Raw genomic sequence first — 25,234 nt, 5'->3', positions numbered from 1 at the left:
TCTTTTCCTTTTATTTTCCTTGTTTTTTCCTTTTTTTTTTTCTTTGTTCTTTTGTCCTTTTTTGTTGTTGTTTTCTTTTTTTTTAACATTTTTCCTTTTTATTAACCCCTTTTTTATTTCTTAATTTTCACTTTTATTCTTTTGATGTTCTCTTCTTCTCTTTCTTTTCCCCTTTTCCCTTTTCTTTTTCTTTTTTCTATTTTCTTTTCATTTTAAAATTTTATTTTTCTTTTCCCTTCTTGTTTTTCTTTCTCTTTTTCCCTTTTTATTTTTTTACTTTTCCTCTTTCCTTGTATACATTTGTTTTTTTCTTTCCTTTCCTTCTTTTTCTTTTTCTTTTTCTTTTTCTTTTTCTTTTTCTTTTTCTTTTTCTTTTTCTTTTTCTTTTTCTTTTTCTTTTTCTTTTTCTTTTCTTTTTCTTTTCTCCTTCTCCTTTTTCCTGCTTCCTTTCCTTTCCTTTCCTTTCCTTTCCTTTCCTTTCCTTTCCTTTCCTTTCCTTTCCTTTCCTTTCCTTTCCTTTCCTTTCCTTTCCTTTCCTTTCCTTTCCTTTCCTTTCCTTTCCTTTCCTTTCCTTTCCTTTCCTTTCCTTTCCTTTCCTTTCCTTTCCTTTCCTTTCCCTTTCCCTTTCCCTTTCCCTTTCCCTTTCCCTTTCCCTTTTTTCCCCTTTTTTTTCCCTTTTTCCCCCTTTTCCCCTTTTTTCCCTTTTTCCCCCTTTTCCCCTTTCTCTTTCTTTCCTTCTCCTTTCCTTTTTATATTTTCCTCCCTCTTTCTCTTCCGTTTGCAGGCAATCACCAAGCCTCCAACCCCGAAACCGACCTGAAAGCAAAAACCAGACCTCAACATTTTCTCAAGGGCACCGATCACAGACGATCAGAGAAGAGGTTTGGAACCTGCAGGCTGACAGCAGGACGTGCTGAGGTACAGCTTGAGCAGGGGGCTACCTCGGGCAGTGATTCCCGACCCTCTCAGAGGAGCCAGATCTCCTGGCAGAGCGCGGTGAGTGTCCTTGTCCCTGTCCTTGTCCTTGTCCGGGCCGCTGCCCCCCAGCTCCGGGCGCGGAGCACCCCCGGCCGCGCTCACCTTCCGGCCACAACACCGACCCGCTATTTTTGTTGCTAATCACTGTTAATCATTAACCTCTCATTAGAGTAACACCGCTGAGTCCCCGCCGTGCCCGGGGCCGCGGCCGAGCCCCCGCCCGTGTCCCGGCCCCGCTCCCGAGGGCTGTGCCGGGATGGGAGCGGGCAGGGGATGCGCGGAGCCCCGCGGGGCCCGGCCTGCCCGCCAGGGCATCCGCGGGGCGCGGAGCCTTTTGTTATGCTAATCCGAGCTGACATCACTCCGCATATCAAAGCAGAGGGGCCGCATATAAGGCGGCTCCGGGGGCCTCCCCGGCAGAGCGGCCCCGGTCCCCGCGCAGCCCGCTCCGGGCCGAGGTAAGCGGGGACCGCAGGGCTGTGCGAGCCACTGCCGGGAGAGGTGGGAAGGGGACAGCGGCTCCGTGCAGCCCCTCGGAACGCCGAAAGTGAGGGGCTGGCCCAGAACACGGGTTTGCGAGGCGTGGGCGGAATTCCGAGGAGAGGGGATGCATCCCGGAGGATGCAGGGGAGTAGGAAGACGCTGGGGGGTTCGGCGGAGAGAGGATTCTTAGAGGCTGCAAAGCAGACCGAGGAGATGCCAGAGAGAGAGAGGCGGCTTGGAGACTGCAAGGGAGAAGGGAGACCCGGAGGATTGCAAGGAAAAGGGAGACCCGGAAAGATGCTTGGGGTAGGGAGAACCGAGGAAATGCGAGGGAAAGGGGAGACTTGGAGACTGCAAGGGAGAGGGGATACCCGGGGGAAAACAAGGAAGGAGGAGACTCGGAGGCTGAATTAAGAGACCTGACACCCGGCAAGGGGAAGTGTGAGTGCAGGAGCGAGGGGAGGACCCAGGGGAGAGGGAGACCCAGGGGGTGGAGAGACCGTGCCCGATGAGCTGCAGGGGAGAGGAGACACCCAGGAGTTGGATGGGACACTGGAGACCCAGGGGCTGATGGCAAAGGGGGGACATGGAGTTGCAAATGTGCAGGGCAATGCAAGGAGCTGCAGAGGAGAGAGGAGTCCGGGAGGCTGCAGGGTAGTGGGGACACCCAGGGGCTGCGAGGGAGAAGGAAGATCCAGAAGGCAGCAAGGGAGTGGTAAGACCCAGCAGCTGGAATCAACTCCACCACCAGCTCTATTCCTTTTCTCTGCTCCCACTCCTCACTGCAGGTCATCTGGGGATGTGCTACCCCTAAACCAGGCTGCTGTGTTCTTGGAGAGAGCTGCAGGCTGGCAGCAGAGTCAGGTGGATGTCTTTGTTTCCTGGATGGGAAAACTGGAAAAATGTGAGCTGAATACTCACACTTTTATGTACAGTTAAAATTGCCCGTTCTCATCCCTGAGTCCAGAGTCTTGGAAGTGTCTGATGGGAGTGTTTTCTGTATGCCAGAGCGTGGCTGGCTGCAAACAGCCTTGAGGTGAAGAGAAAAGAGAGCTTTGAGTTAAAAGCTGCTCCTGTTTTTAGGAGTCCACAGGCCACTTGCTGTTGGTTTGATCAGTGACCCAGAGCTCACCAGAGCTGTAAACATCACATCTGCCCAAAGTGTGTTCCACCCTTGCAAATTGGTCTTGCAAATGTAATTTGTGTTGGACTGAGTGGAAAAATGCATTATTACCTCTCCAAATAAAAGGGGTGCAATTGCATGCAAAGCTCACAGTTCTTTGGGTATGTATGGAGGAATTAGATCATTTTTCTTCCACTCCAGGAGTTGAAAAAACCCCAAACTGTGACTTTTTCAAGGTGGGGGGGGGGGGGGAGGAAGTAGAGAATGGTGTTGGCTGGTCAGGTTTAGTTGAGAGTGTTTAAGATGATCTGAGACATTTTACACCCGATTTTTGTGTTGTCCAGCAGTTCACAGGGGTGAGATAAGGGGTCTGAAATATCTAAATAGACACTGAAAGGCATGGGCAGGATTAAGGGTTGAAGGTTTCCAGTGTGCTTGTAGAGCAGTGGGAAGAAAAGGGCTCCCAAAGAGTAAAAGATACAGAAATACTCTGAAACAAGAAGCACGTATGCCTGGATGCTCATGGGAGCAGTGCCTTCAAGGGATGCATCAAACCCAAATCCAAGCAGGCATTAAGGAAAAACAATCCATGGCAATGAAATCCTGCCTCCCTTGTAGGCAGTCAGTTTTGTCTTGGACTTCAAGGGAGCCAGGAACTTGCCCCTAGAGGTTATTAAAATCCTTTGTAATAACAGCACTTCTCTAGAAACCCTTTAAGCCAGGCGCTGGGGTTGGGATAGCCAAAAAGCAGCCTGAATAGAAAAATATGCTGCAGATGGCAGAGAAAACACTCAGAAATATTCATTCTCCCCAACCCAATTGCTCCACAAATGGGAATATTTAGGCAGAAAGCTGCAGCTGGGCAAATCCAGAGGTGAGGATCAGGTGGGGTACCCTTTTTCAAAGGTAAGAGGTTTCCCAAAGCAAAGCTGACTGCTCCAACCATTCCCAGTCCCTTCCCAAACCTCCCTAAAGGGGTGTTGTGGGGGGATGAACAGTTGCAGTTTGGGTATGCCAGTGTGCTGTGCAATGGGTTGTGAGACTCCAGAGATGCAATGTGGTGGGCAGGTTTTTCTGTTTATTTTACTGTTGTCTTTCTCATGGGATGGGAAACCACTGCAAAGACCACAAAAAGCAGCCTGGAGCAGTATCTGAAGTGAGTAACTGAAGGGAAACCCATTTACTGCTATTAATACTGCTGCTAAAATAAGCAAGCCATGCCCTGAAGACAGAGAGGACCCCTCTAAGGATTTAAGTCCTGCATCTGGTTTGTTTATCTGTTTGGCCTGAAGAAGGAAAAAACCAACAAAAAGAAAAGGGTGTGAGGGTATCCTTGAGAGCTTTTTTGTCTCCTCCAGGCTGCTCCCTGGAGACAAAAATGGGATTTTATGTTTACAAAGTTGTAGCCTTTTCCATGAGCTCCAGGTGCCAAAGACTTGGAAGACGTGAGAGGCAGAGTTAATGAGGTGAGAAGAAAAGCAAAAGGTAAAGAGCAAAACACATTTATTGTAACAGATCAGAGAGAAACATCTGCAGGGCAAGGGCACCTGCATTAAGTAGGGAAATGCATTTTTTATTATTTGTCTTCTCTGCAGAAAAAGAAAGAGGAAAAAGAAATCTGGAGAGAACAAAGCAAGAGATAAATAGCTGAAGATTTGAGCTAATGTAAAGATCTATCTTTTTTTCTTCTTCTTCTTTCTAAGCAGTTGCACAAACTTTTTGGAGAGGGGAAGAAAAAAACCCCAGTGAAGTGAAGCAACGAATGAAGTCTTGCCATGTGCAGGGTTAAATGGAAACACACAATCAGACCATAACTCTGTGTAATTCAACCCATACGGTTTGTCTGTCTGTTGACTCGAAAGGTTGTATCGAGGCTTGGCAAGGGAGAGGACTGAGAAGGGATAATCCAAACCTTTTCATGATTCATAAGCCACTCCTCTGCAATTTGGATAATAGATTTCTCTCTCACAGTGACTTGCTAAACTTCAGAGTTAACCGTAGCTCGGGCTCTTTCTCCTTTCAGGTTTTTCATCTCCAAAAACGAGCAATACCCAAACTGAAGGAAAATACACTGCACAAAATATTAAGAAAACTCATTTTTTGAAAACAAATTTCTTTGGAGAAGCCGATTTCCTTTGGCTAGCAGGAGAAAGTGGAGAAAATGAAGCCAAGTCTGCGATTTTTCTTAGCTGGTTTTCTGCTGTTGATTCTGCAGACAGGGCTTTGCTACGGGATAAAATGGATGTAAGTATCTGGCTCTATCTCTGCATTTTTAATGCTTTTGTAGGAATTGCTGGTCTCTTACCTGTTTGTACAACAGCTGCTTGAGGCATGCTGTAAACTGTTTAAAGAGCACCAAGCACTGCAATTCTCCAGGCATTGATTGATTTCAAGTGTGTGTACTAGGGGCTTATGCTAACAATGTCTCCATCTTCTTTCTAAAATATGCATGATTTAGGTTCATTTGGGTTTTTTTCTCCTCATTGATACCAAGGGAAAGGCACACACTTGAATGCTCACATGAGCCACTTAATGAAGCTCCTAGCATTAGCTCCTGCTATGCTGGGAGACTCTCCCACCAGGACCCTTGGCTGTGCTGAGTAGGAACTGAGAGCAGTAGGGATGGGAGCTGAGATAATGCTGCCCATCTCCAACCACAAGGGATGCATGACAGATAACATGTTTTTTTTCTGGACCTTTTAACCTTTGGATTTTGTGAAGGGTGTTAAAAATGAGGTGAGGAGGGGGGAGGAGGGTGAAGAAATACCAGGGACTGTGGTCAAGTCAGGATTGACTTTCCTTAGAGGTAATGTACTGCAAAGTGAAAACATCACCATCTCATTTCTTTGCTTAAACAAGCAATCAGTTGCTTGCTGCAAAACAAACAAACAAACAGGCCATTCCAAAGCCAATCTGGTTTCACAACCTTGATGAGTGATCTGTCTTTTCTACTTGGGTTTGGAGCTGGGCACAAAATAAGTAAGGGAGTATGGGTTTGTCTGAAATGAGCATCTTTGGTAGAAAAATAGGCACAATACTCTGTAAGACTCTGTAGTGCATTGAAGCAAGGATCTTTGGGATAGGTGGTGAAACTTGGACAAGAAGTTCCTGTTTTACTGCTCTTTCTGCCACAGACTTCATGCTATGTCTAATTGCCATTCTGCTGTTCCAATCATTGTCACTTGAAGCTCTACTCATGCCACCTTTTATAAAGGCTTAAATTTGGATATCTGCAAATTAAGGTATCCCATTGGAGCCAGTGTTTTTACTCCCCATCATGCGGTCAGGGAAGATCTTCCAGATGGCAATTCATCTTCTCCAAACAGAGATATCCAACAGAAATGTAAGTGATAGCCTCTGGTGATGCTGTGTACTGCAGGGAGCTGTTAGAAGTCACACATCTGCCTTTCATATCCATAAAGAGAAGGATGGTGAATCTCTCCATAGGGTGTTTAAATGCATATGGTCAGCTGGGAGGAAGAGTCACCTACTTTAGGGCATCTTTCAAGGTGGCATGCTTGCCTGTGGCAGGAAGATAGGAACTAGATGATTTCTAAAGTTCTTTCCAACCCAAATCATTCCATAATCTTTCATCTGCTGTCTCCATACTCTAAGAGCCATCTTGGAAGTAGAGGAGAGTAAGGATCTGGTTTGCTCTTGACTGCTTTGGCTTTATACCTTGTAGTGGTCAGCAAGAGCTCAATTACATAACCCAGCTGTTTCTTTTCACCATCTTCCTCCAGTGTTTAGGCTCTCAGCTCTGCCTGTATCCAGCACCAGGAAAGGCAGGAATCTCTTTTCTGAAGGACATTTAGCAACATGTCCATGGCACTCCTTTGCAATGTTTATTTCTATGCAGCACAGAAATAAAGCTGTTTTGTGGGACCCTGATTCAGCAGGGTTTTTATGTGTAGAACCATGACTGACTGGAGGGACTTGTCCATATGCCTGGCATTGGTGTCCCACTTAGGCAAGATGCTTAATCATGAGTGAAAGGCTTGGGTTCCTTCGAAGGGCTGGGGTGAGGTGAGCTCTAGAAGGAACCTGATAGTAGGGTATGGACAAGGCATAGACATGAAAACTGCAGGGAGGCAGGGAAAGGTCCCTGATAGCTTTGCTGTCAAAAGCAGCCTTTTGGCTGCTAAGTGGTTAAGCTGCAAGGGTTTGCTTTTGGGGGTGAGTGGGGGGAGAAGCAGTTGGGGGCAAGATACCACAGTTGCTGCTCCTCTGCTTCCCAGCAGACATATCCCCCTATCAAAAAGTGAGTGGGAAAGATGAAAGCTGGGATTAAAGTGGTATTTGAAGCATGAATGGCATGCAGATGCACCACTGAGCTCCCCTCACACCTGTTTAAAACCTGGCAGAGACCTGCACTCTCTGTCCACAGCACTTTGCAGCTGGGATGCTGGCAGCTGGAAATGCACAAAATTATGTTTGGTTTTTCTTTTGTTTGTTTCTCCTCATTTCCCCACCCTTATTTTCCTATGGAAACACAGGCTAATTTTCCTCACTCCCCATCACTCTTTTTTCTTGGGACTCAGGGACTGTCCTTAGAAATTGCATGGGTAAGTTCTTGGTAAACAGAGTACCAAATACTGAGTAATACCTCAGACCTGCTGATCCTAGCTCTGGACTCATATTCTGGGTGCTGTACAATTGAAATCTTCTCCTTCCTTCTCTTGCTCATGAACAGAGAGGTGGGGAAAAAGACCGGATGAAGGAGGTGGAAAGTCCTGTGTGATGTTTTCAGCTGTGGGATTTTCTCACTGGTCTGCCCACTGCATCATTTTTGTACACATGTACACAAAGAGTCGAGCTTCAAAGAGGATTTGGGAGGGGAGGGGAGAGATAAGGAGGTGGGTTTCACCAGCCTGGAGATGAGGGAGTGACTGATAAGAAAGGTGATAGGAAATTTAATTTTGATTCAGTGCATGATGTAATTGCAGGGGGAGGGGAAGAAGAAGAAAAACACAATTTTCAGCCATTTAGGACTTCTCAGTAACACAAATATGCCCTGAAAATTAGTCAGAGCAGGGAGAAGGTAAAAAAAGAAATTATTTATTTTATTTTGCTTGGCTTATTTTTATGAGTTCTGTGTTTTATCCCCATCTGTTGGAAGTTGCTGTTGGACCCCACAAAACATCCAGCGTGGTGTGTGGACAGTCAGTACCTTGTACACATGCTCTTGCTCTTGTATACATTTCTCTTGCTGGAGAAATTTCATATCTTGTGCTCTTTCATCTAAGCTCCAGAGAGCTACTCAGGTGTAAAGCCAGAGTATGGCTCCAGAGTATGGTTCCAGATCTTTGCTGGATCAGGATTGTTGTGGAGATACAGCCTTCCTCATCAATGTATATGAGACCCTGCATCCTTTTTTTGCAAGCACTTTCCCATCCTGAGAGCAAAGCAGGTATATGGGGAGGTTACATCATTTTGTGGTGCTCAGTGTTGTTTTGTCACAGTGGCTGGGAAGGTGAGGCAGCCGTTGGTTTCATGAGATATGTCCTAGGGCCAGTGCATCTAGTAATTCTATCACCTTCCCCATCTGCTTTTGCAATCCATTCAGCTTCCCCAGGAGAGTTTGGGTTTGACCAAGCAGGTGCTGGAGCAACTTATTTGGGTAGAACTGAAAAACAGATGAGCATTAGAGGGAGCTGCAGCCAGATGTGCATACCCCAAAGGTGTGCAGGTGTTGGGATGTCCAGGCACAGAGTGGCTTCTGAGGCACTGCTGCCTCCACAGGGATTGGCATCTCCTGTGTCCCTCTGTATTGAATGTCCTCTTCAGTGTGGTTGTAAATAAGCCAAACACAGCAAGTGATTTGGGCTGATTATTTTTGGGTTTGTTTTGTTTGTTTTCTGTTTTGCAGAGGGTTTTTGTGTCTTTTTTTTTTGTTGTTGTTTCTTGGGGCTTTTTGGGGTTTTTTTGTTTGTTTGTTTTTGGTTGGTTGGTTGGGTTGTTTTTTTTATTGGTGTGGGGTTTTTTGTTTGTTTGGTTGGTTGGTTTGGTTTGGTTTGGTTTGGTTTTTCATGGCTTGCAGAATATGCCCAGGACAGCAAGTGCTGGCATGAGGAATACCATCATTTTTAGGTGGAGCTTAGTCACTTCAGGAAGTCTCTGCCTGTCCCCATTGTGGTGACCCAATGATGTCTCATGTGCTCTGGAACAATCCCCAGCTGAGCTCCATTCCCAGCTATTCCTGCACAATTCCTATGGTTAAATTGCAGCCCCTCAGAAGCAAAAGGCAGCTTAACCACACCTTTTGGTGAACATGGGATGTCCCCCAGCCCACCAACCTTGAGCAGCCCTTCTGCAGCCAGCAGAAAGCAAGAGAGAAAATGGAAAGATTTTGTGCTTCCTGGCAGCTCCTGCTTCTCTCCTTCAATAAGTTGTGGGAGGGAGCTGGGACGTGGAGACACGGGCGCCTGTGAGGAGACTGTCTGCCTGGCAAGGGACTGCTAGATGAGCTGCTGTGAAAGAGCTGCAGGATGAAATGGCAGGAGGGGAGTAGGCTGGGGGTGAGGAAACGGGAGTACCATGTCTTTGAAGTTTGCTCTTCGCTCCACAGGCAGCTCAGGAAAAGTTGACAAAGCTCCATGGCCGTCCTTGGCACTCCGTGAGCCAACTCACTGCTGGCATTGACTTCATTCAAGCTTGGACATGAAGTCAACAGCCTTGTGCCCACTACTGCCAGCACTGAATTTGGCACCATATCTGAAAACAGCTCTTATTTTAAGCTTTTAGTTCAGAGTTGGTTTCCCCCACACACACTTCTCTCCCTCTTCCTCTTCTTTCTTTCTTTTTTTTCTTTTTTTTTTATTTTTTTAACCACATAAATCCTACTTCTCTGTTTGAAAAGCCCTTGCAGAACCAGGGGAAGCATTTACCAGGGGATGTGGTGTCTTTCCCAGGACTTGTGGTCCCCAGACTGGAACTCATGCAGGGCAGGGTTGCAGGGGCATGGGAGACAACGTTATTGTAACTCCCCTACAAGCCTTTTCCAGATGAAAACCTGAGAAAATGAGGCTCCTGCAGATTAAAAACCTTCAATGAAATCAAATACAAACAGAACTCTTAATCTCTGCCTCTCTTTATTAACTTTTACCACATACTTCACTCTCCACAGCCATGTAATTTTGTCTAAATCTTTTTGTGTCACCCACATCTCTGCAAGATTAAGGAGTTTAGGAATAGGCATTAAAAAATGCCTTTTCAGAAAGCAAAGCTGGTAATTTGGAGTAGAAAGAAGTTCATGGTTTCACCAGCAGTCTCTTTGTGAGACTTTGGCAGGTCATGTCACACAAGGGGAGATGCCTTCAGAGAGAAGATTCTTTTACGCTTCCAGGGTGTTTTAAAGGACACCAATGTTTTGCTGCTCAATTGAAGGAGTTTTTTCTCCCTTTGGCTTGACCAGGAGCTTTGTCCTACTCACAGGGTACCTTGTAAACCAAACAATATATGACTTTCATGGATATCTGCTAACTTCTGAAGGTGCTTCTTCCTAACCTGCACTTTCTATGAACAGTCCTCTCATGGAGCCCAGACATGCAGGAATGGGCCCATACCTCTCAAAGGACCTAACACTGCAGAGCATTAATGCTTTCAAATGAATTTAATAACTGCCTGAGATAATTAAAGGAGTAAACAAATGTCATGATCCATCTATGCAGATTTCCTCTGTAATCACGTTTATGGTTTTCTGTCAGTATCCAGAATTTCAATTGAAGGACCTGCTGTGTATATATAGAAATCAGGAGATGTTTGGTTTAGCCCTGTTTATTTAAAGGGATGGATCAAATATTTGTATATTTTAAAAAAACATGAAACAACCACCCCTTGGTTTTCTGAAGAACGAAGGATGGGCCAGGAGAATTAAGTGAGAATATTATCAGGAGGAAACAGTGAAAAACAGCATTTCCAGGGTGAAAGCAGGTAAATCCCCTTTTCAGATGAAGAGTGTGAATCCACAGAAAGATGTTTGTCAGGGATTTTTTTCCCAGGTTGAGGAATGAAGGATGTTCTTCTAATTATGCCCTTGAGGGTTGGAATTTAAGGCTGGCTGTGCCCCACTGGCTCCAATTTCCCTCCCAGTGCTGGTGATCAGTGGAGACTGCATGAAGACAGGCCAGAGACCCACCACCAAATCCCACCATGGACGAGCCTCTCCCGGGGGATGTTTTTCTGTCCACAAATGGATATTGTTTCCCAATAATGTCATTGCAGGCAGTGGGTATCCATCCCCTGATGCTGCCAGAATTTAGAAAGCAGGGAGTGGTGGTGCATTTCCACAGGGAGGGTTTAGGTGACATGGAGTGAAGAAGATATTCCTAAATGTAGGACAGAGACTGGGCAAACCTAAGTTGTCAGGGCATGGAATAGATGACCTAATAGGCTTCTCAAAATCCTGATCTGTGATTTATAAATGCACTTTTCAGTCTCAGCAAGTGACTACAATAACTGAGTTTTCTTTTCCATCTCCATTACCTTTTAATTTTTCCTCACGGTGCTTGGAGATGTTTCCAATTATAGGTTCTCACAAGCAAAGACATGAGAAGTTTAGGCCTGGGAGATGCTCAGAAAACACCTTCCTGCATCTTGCAGTTTTATTCTTGGTAGGCTTCCTCGAGCTCAGCTCATTCTATGAGAAACAACCATTGCTGCCATTTACTGAGTTCTCACAAATCAGAAGGTATTTTCCTTCTTCCATGGAGTAAATGGCTTTCTTGTTGCACTATAAAACTGCTTCTCTAATGGTGCTACTTCAGGCCATCTGTAATAATACAGTCTCATTCCATCACATCCTGTTTTTTCACACTGAGGATGAGTTTCAGTCTGAATTCTGCTTTCATCCCTACCTATAGATGGTTATTTGTGCTTTTCATGACTTGTCTATAACGGTGAGACAGGGGTACCTCAATGTAGCCTTCCAAGTCCTTTAAAGAGGCTGAAGACCTCTGTAAAGGATCAGAAAATGTAGTGTAGGACCTAGGAGATATATGCATCCTTCTGGAGGGCCATCCAAAACATTCCAAGGCCTCTCAAGTGCCACCCAACACGTCTGATTAGAAACCTGAGATGCTGCCTCGTGGTACAGCCTCTCTCAGGGACTTGGAATGTTCCTCATTTGCCTGAAGCTCAGGCTGTGAAGTTCTCTCACTGCTCCTGCCACACCCTGCCTGTTTGCCTTCCTGCTGGGACATGCTGTTCTGGAGTTTTTATCATTTATGCTCTATTACTGATGAGCTGCTTTGGCCTCTTGCCTGATTTGCCTGTTTCAGGTCATTCCTGGGAATTGCTGATAGGCTTTCTGGGATAACTTTTCACAGATTCCTGGTGTCAAGTGCTCATATCTCATTCAAGCTCTGTGCTTATAACCATTCAGATGTCTTTGTCCCTGCTTGGTTTCTGGTTTTCCTATATAGAGCAGAAAATGAGCACTTCTAAGTCATGATGGTATCTTACTATAGGTCCCAAAAGCACAAAAGGCTAACTACTTCCTAGATGTGGCTTTTTGCTTTCCATGAGCTAAAGAAGGATCCTGAAGGACTACTGTGAGGTCCCCACTGTAGAGGTTTGCTGTCAGGTGGCAGTCATACTATTCAGAGAGTCGTGTCTCTACCTTCAAGGACATGATCTCTGTGTTCAGATAACTGAACACCCAGTATTATCACCAACAAGTTTTTTCTCCACCAGTTCAGATTCACATCTAAGGCAGGATGGGTCACCTTCTGGAGGGGCCCCTCTCCAGACAAGGAACATTGTATGCACACCAGTGTGTATGGGAACGTGATGAACTGCAGGGCAGAATTTCTGAGGATTGAATCATAGAATCATTTAGGTTGGAAAAGACCTCTGTGATCATTGAGTCCAACCAATAACTTAACACTGCCAAGTCCACCACTTTTTCCTTTCTCTTGAAATTCACTAGCAATGACTTCTGCTTGCAGTATGTTTAACAGACCTATTAAATATGTGTATGAAGTATATATTTATATAGCTTTCAGTGCAGTGGTTTCCCTTCCAAGTTTGCCACTGTTTATCTAGTGCCAGAAATGCCAAACTCCCAGTCACCTGGGAATTTGTCAGTGCTGGCCTATTCATCCCCAGCAAGGATTTAATTCCTCCAGTTTTCATTAGGGCTCAATTTTAGCTCTGTTTCCATCTCATTTAACTTCTGAAGAATGTGGATGTTACAGTAATAAAGTGAAATGCACCCCAAAATGTGTTTGCTAATAAGCCAAACTAACCAAGATGGCTTGGGATGAATCTGAAAGCCAATACATTTAACAAGCACAGAAGGAAATATGTGTTAAAGTTGTGTTGCCATGATCAGATGCCATCAGATTATTGATTCAGCCTGCTAGAAAGTTGTTTTTATGGGAATGAATAACTTTTATGACTACCCTAAGAAAGCCAAAAAGATACAAAGAGAGTTACACACTTGGCTTCTGCTGATCGTTGTGGGTGCTCAGGGAAGAAGAGTACGGCCCTGTGAGATGCATGTCAGCATTTGTTCTTTTTTTAACCTGGAAAAGTTGGCAATTGGACAGTGGAAGAACCACCACTGTGGGATGTTTTTCTTTTCTTTCATGGTAACATATGTGCTGGTATTCATGGATCCCTTCTCAGATTTGGCTGTGGTGCTCTCTCTGCACATACTCCCACTGAGCTTTTGCACTATGGTTTTTGGAGACTAGAGAAACAGACTTATCTATCTGCAACAGCGATGGAATCGGTAGAGGCCCTTGGCATTAACTCTAAGTGAAAGCATATGTTTTGCAAATTTGATGATTTTTCCCTGGGCCTTGCAGAGGATTTTCTCCATAATTAATTACATGACATTTAGCATAATCCTTTGAGAGTGTGTGAGACAGATGCTGAATACAAAATACTGATAACACCAACGTTGCTTTTTTTCCCAAATGCCACAGTCTTGGAGGATCCAGATTTCTTTTATCATGGACCTGATGGGTCATTTTTTACTCTGTTGGGAGGTCTGTGCTCTTCATTCTTCAGCAAACAACCTTCCCCATAGGATTTACACATCCGGTTGACTTGACATATACCCCTGGAGCTTTGTGCAGCCTCCCCTCAGGAATGGAGAGAATTGCACACTGCTAAAGGGTGTTTCTTCCCACCAACCTTAAACACCTACTTTATATGAGATAAATCACTCTTCATAGTTGCTCATCTTTCTCACCAGCTTTATCTAAGCACCTATTTAGAGAAAGCTTTAATTAAGTCAGGTGAATGTAGACGGCTAGACTGTGTTTTAATGCTTTTTTGCATGTGCTTGTCTCCTCAGAGCTCTGTCCAAGACTTCTTTGGCTTTGGCCCTGAATCAAACCCAGCACTGCAAGCAGCTTGAAGGGCTGGTGGTTTCTCAGGTGCAGCTGTGCCGCAGCAACCTGGAGCTGATGCAGACCATTATTCAGGCAGCGCGGGAAGTGATAAAGACCTGCCGGAAAACCTTTTCAGACATGAGGTGGAACTGCTCTTCAATAGAGCTGGCTCCTAACTACCTGCTGGACTTGGACAGAGGTAAAACAGCTCTGCTGGCTCACTTGGGACTGGAATCAGTAGAGTCAGCCTGTGTGTGTGTGTGTATGTGTGTTTGTGTGTGTTATGTGTGTGTGTGCTGGAGATAGGAAGGGTCTTGCTCCTGGGAGGCCATGGAGGGACTGCAAAGCCTACTTGTCCTGTTCTCTGAGACCACATTCATCATTATGGTGCCAGACATGCCCAGAGGCTCTGGGATCCAAGATCTTGTCTACCACAACTCTTACAAAGCAGGCCACCGTTCTGGTCTGCTCATCCCACTGGGAGTCATAGGATGAGCAAAAGGAGGCAGGAGAGTCCACAGGAGGGCTTAACCCCATGCTCCAAGAGCAAATCACACCACAATGAACAAGATGCCTAAATCCATGTGATTCCTTGCCCTGCTGGGATGTTGTCTTATGTTGAAGAGTTCACTTAGATGTGTTCCAAACTAGTGGTGCCATGGGACACCTCAGCTGCAGTCACTTGGTGTGTTGGCTGCTCTGTGGGACACTGACTGTGTGAGTGAGTCTCTTTTTCGGGAATGTTTATGTGGCCCAGGAGGCTGAGCTGGAGTTCTTGTTTCTTTCAGGCACAAGGGAGTCAGCATTTGTATATGCCCTCTCTGCTGCTGCCATCAGCCACACCATTGCCAGAGCCTGCACCACCGGGGACCTCCCTGGCTGTTCCTGTGGTCCCATCCCAGGTGAGACACCTGGACCTGGGTATCGATGGGGAGGATGTGCAGACAACCTCAACTATGGTCTTATCATGGGGTCCAAATTTTCAGATGCTCCCATGAAGATGAAAAAATCAGGATCACAAGCCAATAAACTGATGCATCTGCACAACAGTGAAGTAGGGAGACAGGTAACAAATCCACAAGAGTTATTGTACTTGTACAATCATCTGTAGTGTTGGTCACGTGGTGAGGTTCAGTGTCTCTATCAGCTAGCAAAAGGAGCAGGTTACTCAAAGAATGCTCTGAAGTCCTTTGGCCTGCTGAAAATTGTAGCTGTATAACTCACCCTGTGACTCAGGGAGTCCCAAATGCTGTTATCAGCCCTGTTTAACCGTGGGTGGGATGTCTCATTGTCCCATTTGCACAGCCAGTGTTGGCTCTGGCTCTGCCTGCCCCAGGAGGTGTGGTGGGGATGGGTCCCATCGTGCTCTGCCAAGGGCATTGTGGGGGCAAAGTGCTGTGTAAACATGGAGGATTGTCATCTGCCAGATGCATCCAGCAGCAGTTGCCTCCAGCCATCCCTGCAGGCAGGAGGGAGGATTTTTTTTCCTTTTTAAACTGCTATGCTAGTGATTATTCTCATATCTGGCACAAGCTGCTTTTAACAGCTTGCATCCAGTGGAGGGATAATATTTACCATGTGCAGTGCCTGGTGTGCACTGATGTGCAAATCCCTATAGCAGCTGTCCATACAGCTGAAGAAATGGATGGGGGAGGGCTATAAAACTGACCCCTGCACCCATCTCTGAGGCTCCAGTGGTTCCACAGACTGCTCCTACTGCACAGCTTGGTCTTTCCAGGGCTGCCTGTGCAGACAAACTTGGAGCATGCTGAGCTCATTGGGAGCTTGCTGTGTAGCTACAGGCTGAGTCCACCTTTGCAGAGCACAACCATGCTGAAGTTTCCCTCTCTGGCTTTTTTTTTTTTCCCTACAATTCCCACACTATTTGGTTTGTTTGCTTGGGGTTTGAGGTTTTTTTTTTTTTAATTTTATTTTATTTTTGTAATGTCTTGATTTTTTGTTTCAATTGCAAAGGGCAAATTTTTGTTTGGGACATTGCGTTGCCATGGCTGGTGCATTCAGCCCTTCCTGGCAGCATCCTGCCATATCCCACTGAAATGAGAACAGTGCAGAATCAAAGTAAAAGGCTGTTTTGGCCCATGACCAGCAGAAAGGCAGGGTGAGAGTGCACTGAATTCAACAAAGCCATGATACCTCTCTTACCAAAGCCCAAAGCTGCTGGAGGTTGAAATTGATGTTAATTATCTATTTATGGAATGTTTTGATATTCATCTCTTTAGGAATTTAGAGGGTGGAAATGCAGCCCAATATAGATATCTAATTAAAATTCAAAATACTCTTCTGTCATCTGGCTGCAAAGGAGCCCTTGTGAAAGTAGTCCTGGACTGACAGTGATCACCAAAGAGCTGTGGGATCTCATTTGCTTTCAAAGTAGCCATTCCAGACTGCCTGTGCAGAAATGAGAACAGTAGGACTTTTCCATAGCAGCTCCTGCTAAGGAAGCACCTTCATTAGCAAGCTTGTGGGATGTTTGGCTGTAAGAGAAGGGCATTTCCTAACTCCTGCATTCCTTTTTGCAGGTCTTGAAAGCCTCTCTTGAAATGAAATGTAAGTGCCATGGAGTTTCTGGGTCATGCTCTATCAAGACCTGTTGGAAAGGCCTTCAAGAACTGCGAGACATTGCATTGGACCTCAAAACCAAATATTTATCTGCCACCAAGGTTGTTCACCGGCCCATGGGCACACGCAAGTACCTTGTGCCAAAGGATATTGATATCAGGCCAGTCAAAGAGACAGAGCTGATTTACCTGCAGAGCTCACCTGATTTCTGCATGAAGAATGAAAAAGTGGGGTCACATGGGACCCAGGACAGGTGAGGACTTCTGCAGTGGGTACTCTGCACTGTACTCTGCCCCCAGAGAGGAAAGGGCAAGAGGGGAACATGCATAAATAAGGGGCAATCAAGGAGGTGACATGCAGGTAAAGCACATCTCTGACATACAATATGGTTTATCAATTCCTAACCCTGTTCATGATGGCTGTGGCCAAGACAGGGCTTGCTGACACATTTTCCATTACACAATCAGGCACAATGTACATTTCAAAACTCCCTGGGCAGCTTACGTCCATGGGAACTTGTAAGGACCAAGCAGCTGCTTTATACTGTGTTGAGTCTCAGTAATTTCTTGCAGTCACTGCTGATTAGAAGAGTTGTTACTCTAAGGCTCCCCAAGCAGGCAAATGTTAACCCAGTTAGAACCAGCATTCCTAGATTGCCTTAAAAAAATCCACCCCAAAACTGCAAAGATGATATTTAATTTTTTTCTTCTATTGCGTATCAAAGGTCCAGGTGTGTTTGTATTGCTTATGACTCTGCAGAGGAATTTCTTTATTGCATTAGTATTGGGGATTTAAGGTCATTATGGTCAAGCCCAGCCTCCACTGGGCAGCATACTGTCCCCTTTCACAGGCAGCAAACATGCCTTTCTCTTCCATCATCTGTTTAATTTCCTCCAAGACAAACTAATTCAACATTTCAACAATCTGAGCATCTCTAGGTGGGCAGACCCATCTATCTCTCTAGAGCTGAACCATCAACAGCCAAAAAAGTGTATGTTTCCAGAATTTTCCTAATTTTTGTTAGGTGGCTGCAATGGCTGGATTTCAACTCTCTTGCTGGTTTACCCTTCTTTAGATAGTTCTCATAATTCTTCTTTGCTCTTTCTGTTATTTCATGGTGGAGGCTCAGGCAAGTGGCAAGGAGTGTGTGCCTGGCCTATTTTGGGATGCCTTCCTTTTAATGTAGTGGACATACTTGTATTTGGACCATTATGGTTCAATGAAGAGAAGATTTTGCTGAAATGAAATTACCCAAATGCAAGATAAGACATAAGATAAGATAAGATAAGATAAACTATATATGCATCTGGGAATGTGGGGACATGGGTTAGTGGTGGGCTTGGCAGTCCTGTGGACTTGGTGATTTTAGAGGGCTTTTACAGCCTAAATGATTCTGTGATTCTGCATCAGCATGTAACTGGTGGAACTGATCAGCAGATAAGACACCTGAATGAGACAAGATTGTCTTTTTTGTCCCCTGATGCTTTATGACAGTTAATGTCCTGTATCCTCTGACATTAATGCCTGGACTGCTCTACAATGGCACATATCTGACAGCTCTGTGGTGGGAACACCAGGCTGACCTTTATCACCTATTCAGTGGTGGAGCATTAATTATCAAGTGAAGATGTTTATAAGTCACTAAGAATAGCTAGGAAAAGGCATGTATTGAAACAGGTTTCTGAAAGAAAATGTCATCTTGGTGGAAGTGAAGTTTTTGTGGATTTGTATGGATCTTGTATGATATTTGTGCCTTGAAAATGATCTCTTTGTTCTGCCTTTCTGTTTTGCAAGGAAAAAAAATTGGTGAAAATTATTTGGAAATTAGTTTTATAGGAATTGCATTAAATGAACAGGTTGTGTCAAAACAAAGTTGAATTCATTACAGATTTGCCAAGTAAAACATTTTCCATGAGCTGAAATCCTTTCAAGGGACAGGGAGGTGTGACTTCTTCATCTAATCTTATTTTACAGCAGATTTCAACTTTTTATCCCATCTAGGGATGAAAAATATGTCAAGGTCCTGAATGACTTTTTTTTCCTTCTGAGGAAAGGAAAATATGTGTTGCAGGCGTCCGTTTATCCCAAGCTGGATGACAGCCACGATTGTGAACCTGCCAGCCAAGGGTCCACAGGAAGTGAGATTGAGTGGGGATTTAGAGGACCAAGATATTAAGGTGGGAGGGGATGACTTTCAAAAGGAACTTGTCAAAAAATACTCCTCATTCTCAGATGTGCAGGATGGTGATGGCCATGGGAGGGGAGGAGGGTGAGATATTCCCGTGCTGAGCTTCAGGCACCACTCAGGCCAAGTTTTTAAGATCATGTGTGATTGGGCTTGTTTTCATTACAGTCCATCTGCAGCCTCTTGAGGAGATGCCTGGTGTTTCAAAATTGGCATGTGTTATACGAGCCATAGCAACTCCTTTCCTGAACTAAATTACTAGTGGAAATAAATGTAAAATACACACAGTGTGTTTGAAGATTGGTCCATGCTTCCTGGGAAAGGGAGGAGATCTTCCCTAGTCTCCTCCTCCCATGGATGCATTTTTCTCTTTGCAATTTTTCTCTCATGAAGAGGGCTCCTAAATGCATTTTAAATGTGGGGCCTCTGTTCCAGCCTGCTGCAGGGCTGCAGAGATAATGTCTAGTTACAGGGATAAGGTAGAAGGAGCACAAAAGGAATGCTGTTAGAGAGAGGACATGGCAAAATGTGTTTTATGCTTCAGAATGATGTAAAAATGCTCACATGGGAATAGATCAAGCATGTTTTTATTTAATGAGTCATGTCCTGGAGGCAATTGAACATTTTATCTTTATGTACATAAAATTTTTCTGAAGGTAGATCCCACTGTTTCCAAGTAGTCTAGTTTTTAAGGCCAGTCATGCCAATGAAGTAAAAAAGGGGTATTTTTGTTGTGATCCCTCTATTGGTCTATTCTGTCTTCAACCACCTTCCCATATCCTTTCTGGCCTTTTTCTGGTACAGGGTTCAGTCCATGCCTGGGCTGTATAGTGCGGTCCCCCATGTCCACAGCTCAGGGATCTTTGATCTGGGCATCTTCAGTACTTTCCAGCCCTGCTTGCTGCCTCCAAAGGGATTTGGAGGGGGGAATTTGCCACTAACACCCCATTTTCCTGTTTCTTGATTAAAATATTCATGTTGATGCATTTTTGTGACAAAAAATGAGCAGTTTTGCAGCATATCCAGGGAAAGTCCTTTTCCTCCTCCCTCTCGCCAAGGTCTGGTTCTTGCTCATAGCATGCTGGAAACAGGATGGAGGTTGATGGTTAAGTTGCAACACCTTGGATGGGTTGGAGTTTGCTGTATGCTGTGGGAAACAATCCTGCACTGCCAGGTGGGAGGAAAGGATAATCTAATTGGTGATCCCTCTAATGTGAGGGATCATATTATGCAGACTTATTGTGTGTTTTTCAGGCCGGAAAAGGAATTACTTTGTAGATGAACCATATGAAAATCCACTCAGAAAATGAGCCCCCTGTTACTCAAAAGCCTTTTAGAGCTCTTTCCTGAATGGATTTCAAAGCCTTCTTCAGAACAAGCCTGAAACATTTTCTAAGACACTTTGGACATTCTTAGCTTGTTGAAATTTAGAAATGGTTTGGAAATCTGCATGCCTCCAAGTGCTCAGGGTATGTCCAGATTTCAAAGTCATGGAACTAAACTCAAACCTGAGGTTTGAGGCCTCTTTGAAGTGCTGAAAAGCTGATTAAGGAGCTGATTTTTGCAACTGGTATCCAAGTCTCCTGCAAACAAGACTTACTGCCACACTGACTCCAGCCAAACTCTGCTTATATACCACCATCACACTTTCATAACCAATTAAAAATGGTCTGGAGAAAAGTCTAAAGAAGCTGATCTGTTAAGCTGCAAGTAAAACTTTCAATACAACAAATCAACCACTGGGAAAGAAATGCAAATATTCCCCTTCTCAGAAATTTCTTGGACAAAAGCACTTTTTCATCTTTTAATAAAGTAGTTCAGTTGCTCCTGCCGGAAAAAATCACTACCAGCTTTGAGTAAATGAAAAATAGTGGCAGATTTTAAAATTGAGATCTCTTTTGTGAGAAAAGAAGCAAAAATATTAATCTTTTTTATAAACTGGGTGCAATGTATCATGTTTCAAAGGCTATTTAAGTCTCCCTAATGAATCCAAAGAAAGGGAAATTCTGCCATGCATGCAAAAGCATCCAGCCCCTGAAACCTTGCGGAGATAACAGAGCTGTTTATTACTGATCCTTCCCAGAGCAGTCTTGGAATCAAGCCAAATGTGGGAAGGAGCTCTCTTAGGCTGCAGAAATCAGGCTGCAGCAAACTATGTGCTGCAGCCTGGCTGGGTTTATCAGTCACCACTCCTCAGCTGACTCCCTGTGGCAAGGAGTGCGGCCACTCTCTGGTGGCTGCTCCTTGCTCACATACCCTTTCTTTACTCCAATATAAAATATTAGTCACAAATGGCTTAGGCTGGTATGCTTTCTTGGATATGAACATACCTTAAGTTGGCTGAGCATGCATCTGCTGCTCAGTTTTCAGTGTTCAGTGGCAGCTCTTGATACCACTTCTTTCCTGCTACCCCAAAATTATGCTCTGTATTGTGTATGAGGATTGTTCAGCCTGTGGAAGAGAAGGCTCTGGGGAGACCTAAAAGCTCCTTCTAGTGCCTTTAGGGGCTCCAAGATAACTGGAGAGGGACTTTGGACAAATGCCTGGAGTGATAGGACAAGGGGGAATGTCTTCCCACTGCTAGAGAACAGGGTTAGATGGGATATTGGGAAGAAATTATTCCCTGTGAGGATGTTCCCTGGAACCTGTTTAGAGAAGTTGTGGCTGCCCCATCCCTGGACATGTTCCAGGCTATACTGGATGGGGCTTGGGACAACCAGTGGAAAGTGACCCTACTCATGGCACGGGGGTTGGAACAGGCTGATCTTGGACTCCATTGTCCTCCTGTGCCAAGCACTGGTGAGGCTGCACCTTGAGTGCTGTGTTAGTGTTATTGCCCTTGCTCCAAGGCAGACTTTGAGGTGCTGCAGTGCATCCAGAGAAGGGCTGTTGGAGGGGTCTGGAAGATAAATAATACAAGAGTGACTGAGTACTGGCATTGCTGAGTCTGGAGAAGAGGAGGCTCAGGGGAGACATTATCACACCCTACAAATCCCTGAAAGGAGATTGTAATCAGGCCGTGGTTGGTCCCTTCTCCCAATCAGCAACAGGACGAGGAAATGGCTTCAAGCTGCGCTGAGGGAGATTAAAAATATTTTCTTCAGTGATAGATTCATTCAGCATTAAAACAGGCTTCCAAGGGAAGTCACCAGCCTTGGAAGTGTTTAAAAAAATGAGTGAACATGGCACTTGGTGATATGGTTTAGTGGACTTGGTGATGTTGAGCCCAGAGTTGGACTTTATGATCTTGGAGGCTTTTCCTGACCTTAATTAATTCTATTCTATGATGCTATGATCTCCAAGGTTCCCTTCCAACCAAACCACTCTTTGTTTATGTGGGCAATAAAATTTTTTGGCAGAAGCACACATATGAAGTTGGGGAAGAGTAGCAGTTATGGATAGACAACAGCATTTGATGTTTGTTTTTTGTTACAGCTTCTTTTAGTTTCTGTTAGTGAGGGCACAGGATAAGATGAGCTTTGAGTGAGTTATAATGTGTTCAATGATAGTTGGTTTTGGAACAGTTATCAGATGCTACTATTTTTTTAATAAGATCTAACAAATTCTGAATAAGAAATAGCAAATAATGTTTTTGTGAGTGTCCCAGAAGAACTGGAGGAAACCTGCTCTAGCTAAAGATGTACATAGCAGGGGGCGGGTGGACTAGATGGCCTTTAAGGTTCCTTCCAACCCAAACTATTCTATGATTTTATGCAAATCAGAAAAACATTCACTTTCTGTTCCTCCCACCTTATTTAGGGGTTATTCCTTCTTTCCCAGGGCAACATGCTTGCAGCTGGTGCCCATTTCAGTAAGTAGGCTGGCCAGCAATGCATTATTTTGTTATCTTAGTTAATGTGTGGGGAAGATTGAATTCTTTCTACTTTGAGAGACCTGGATTTGATCATAAAGTTTCCTGAAGAGGTTAGTGAATAATAAATTCATTTGTAAAATGAATAATTTCACTCAGTAAAATTGCAAGGGATAATGAATCTAACTCTCTTAAACATATTTAGTCACTCTGCAACCAAATGGCATTTGAGTTAGAGAAAATTGGGTCTGGGAATGATTTTCCATGGACCTTGGTCTTTTCAGGAGCAAGATTGAACTGACACCACCTGTTACTGAAGATATTTCTCTACTCTGGTCTTAAAAGCAGTTTCCCTGAACAACCTGATCCAGGGTTTTACAATCTTCAGTGTTAGGCTTTTCTTAATCAAAATTTAACTAAACATAATCTAAAATAAATCTAATAATTTCTTGTCCTCTTTCCTTGGCATATCAAGAACATTTTTTCTCTCCCCTTGTAGCAATAATCTTTTATAGAGGGGAAGACACCTCTTTTAACATACTTCTCTAAATCAGTTCCTTCATTGTTTTCTGCTTTCTGAACTGCTCCTCTGGCTACCCTGGAAACATTCCACATTTAGCTGGACCTTTCTCAAAGTGTTCTGCTTACTTTGCACTTTAATCCACTGTCACAAAATATCCTCAACTCCTTCTTCCCTAGCATTGTCCCCAAATTTTTAACCTCACTCTCAACTTCTCATTAATGAAAATACAGGCTAATTCCAAGACCTCTCTTGACATCTCCTCACTGACATATGCTGATAACTCTTTCTTGTACAGTTGTTTAGTGTCAGTCTCCAGTCATTCCTTGTGGATGAGAATGCAATTTAAAAGTAGATAAGATTCATCCCTCAAAATCTTACATGAAGCTGTGACCTTGATGTATTTTCAGGAATGTCCATTGTGTTATATATCTCCTGAGGGATTTGAATTATTTTTCACTTTCTTTCTTTTATATACTGCTGCATTACTTGACATTACTAGGGCAAGGGGCACCAAAGAAATAAAGAGGAATTTTATTTAAAAGAGAAAAAAAAATTACACAGCAGTACTGTGTTCTGGGATTTGGGACTGCTGGACTTCAGGGCTGAGGGAATCACACAGCCAAGGGGATGAGTTGTCAAGGGAGGAACATCCCTTCTGTCACCCCTAATGCAACAGCCCAGGTGCTGGCAGTGTATGAGAAAAAGGACTACAGAAAGTGCTTAGATTTATGTTTTACTCCTGTAACAGCATCTCTCTCATCCACTGGGAGATGCACTGGGCAGGAAGGCAGTTGCTGTGCCCCAGAATGAGTTTTTTACTATCCTCCTTAAGAAGTCCTTATCAATAGGACTGATGGAGGGAGGTTCCAGCAGGTAGCTTATCACTGTCAGTATATGTCATAATTGTGGGTGACAGCACAGAGTTGGCCTCAATTTGGATCCCAGGTGCCAGCTGTGCAACCAAAAAAATATGTATCCTATCTGCTGATGGGACAGATAAATAGGGATTCACAATGAAGTTATGTGACATTGCTAAGTTGGATTTCATCAATCTTAGAGGTATTTTCCAACCAAAATAATTCTGTGATCTCCCCCTTTTAAAATTAAAATCCCTACTCTCCATCTGGGGGAAGACTCTTAGAAGTTCTGGGGTGTCCTTCAGCTCTGCTGAGGAGCCACCCCCATGAGGAGGCTGTATGGTGTATTGCAGTGCTTCTGCAAATGAGGGCTGGAAAGGGGACATTTGGGACAGGCATATTGAGTGGGAGTTGTCTAGACAACACTGCTGACCTTGTGACAATGGTAAAAGCCTGTTCTGGAGCCAGAACTTTGGCTGGGATTACAGCCGAAGGATAATTTCTCAGCAGTCTTCCAAGTGCTTCTAGAGGTCACAGTGTTGTGTTACGATGCAGTCGCCTGCCTTCATGTTTTCTCTCCAAGGCTCAGGAGGAGGGCATTTCTCTGAGTTGCTGGAATTGTGCTGGACCAGGGCCAAAACAAATGAGATTGAACTTAACCCACCAGTGGGGAGCCTGGTGAGATCACAACTGTAGGCTCTGGAAGCTGATGTTCAGGGCTGCTTCTGTGGGTAAACTCTGGTCTTTGGAGTTGTCTTCCCCCACTGGCTGAGAAACAACCTGCTTCATCTTGTTTAATGAAAAATGAATCTAACTCATATCCAGGCCTATGCTTTAAAACAGAAAACAAAATCTCTGCTTACTGGCATTGTCAGGAAATTTTTCTAAAAGCCTATTTAGGTTTATGATGGGGTCAAAACTTTGTTTTGGCTATTCAACCCAACCAATCTGAATGTCCCCATTTCCTGATACCAAACTGAGGGAAGTTTGAGGATTTATTTAATACAATTTTTCTTTTTTCCTTTCTTTGTTTCAGACTTTGGGCAATGGGAAAGGTATATGGGAAGGCATATCTTCTACTAGAGTCCCTTTTTTTCCTTTCTTCTTTTTCCTTTCCTTTTTTTCCTTTTTTTTTGGCAAACCACAGGAGTGGATGGAGGGAAAGAGAGAATCCCAGGTCCCAGTACAGCAGGTAGAAGAGTTTTGCTTTCTATTTTAATGGGGTAAATATCACTGCTGTGTGCTTTGTATGTTTGGGGAGTGAATGTCCTCAGTGGTGAGCTGGAGTCAGAGTGGACCCGTATTCCTTTTCTTGGCATTTTAGTGAGCTCCCAGCATGAAGTGACGTGGAT

General features: G+C 44.3%; 1 protein-coding gene across 1 annotated transcript in view; it reads left to right on the top strand.

Moving 5' to 3' along the window:
- Positions 1–1,397: 1,397 nt before the first annotated feature.
- The window catches only part of WNT11 (Wnt family member 11), a 31,643-nt gene continuing 7,806 nt past the window's right edge, over positions 1,398–25,234 (top strand). Inside the window, 7 exon segments of the mRNA XM_066571958.1 lie at positions 1,398–1,436; positions 2,250–2,365; positions 4,608–4,729; positions 4,731–4,828; positions 13,890–14,125; positions 14,715–14,992; positions 16,467–16,759. Coding sequence (XP_066428055.1) covers positions 2,347–2,365; positions 4,608–4,729; positions 4,731–4,828; positions 13,890–14,125; positions 14,715–14,992; positions 16,467–16,759 — 1,046 coding nt within the window. The 5' untranslated portion in view covers positions 1,398–1,436; positions 2,250–2,346.

Source organism: Molothrus aeneus, chromosome 2 (genome assembly GCF_037042795.1).
Source record: "Molothrus aeneus isolate 106 chromosome 2, BPBGC_Maene_1.0, whole genome shotgun sequence".
NCBI classification, from domain to species: domain Eukaryota; kingdom Metazoa; phylum Chordata; class Aves; order Passeriformes; family Icteridae; genus Molothrus; species Molothrus aeneus.
The sequence above is the reverse complement of the archived record's forward strand: the minus strand, read 5'-3'. Positions and strand labels throughout refer to the sequence as shown.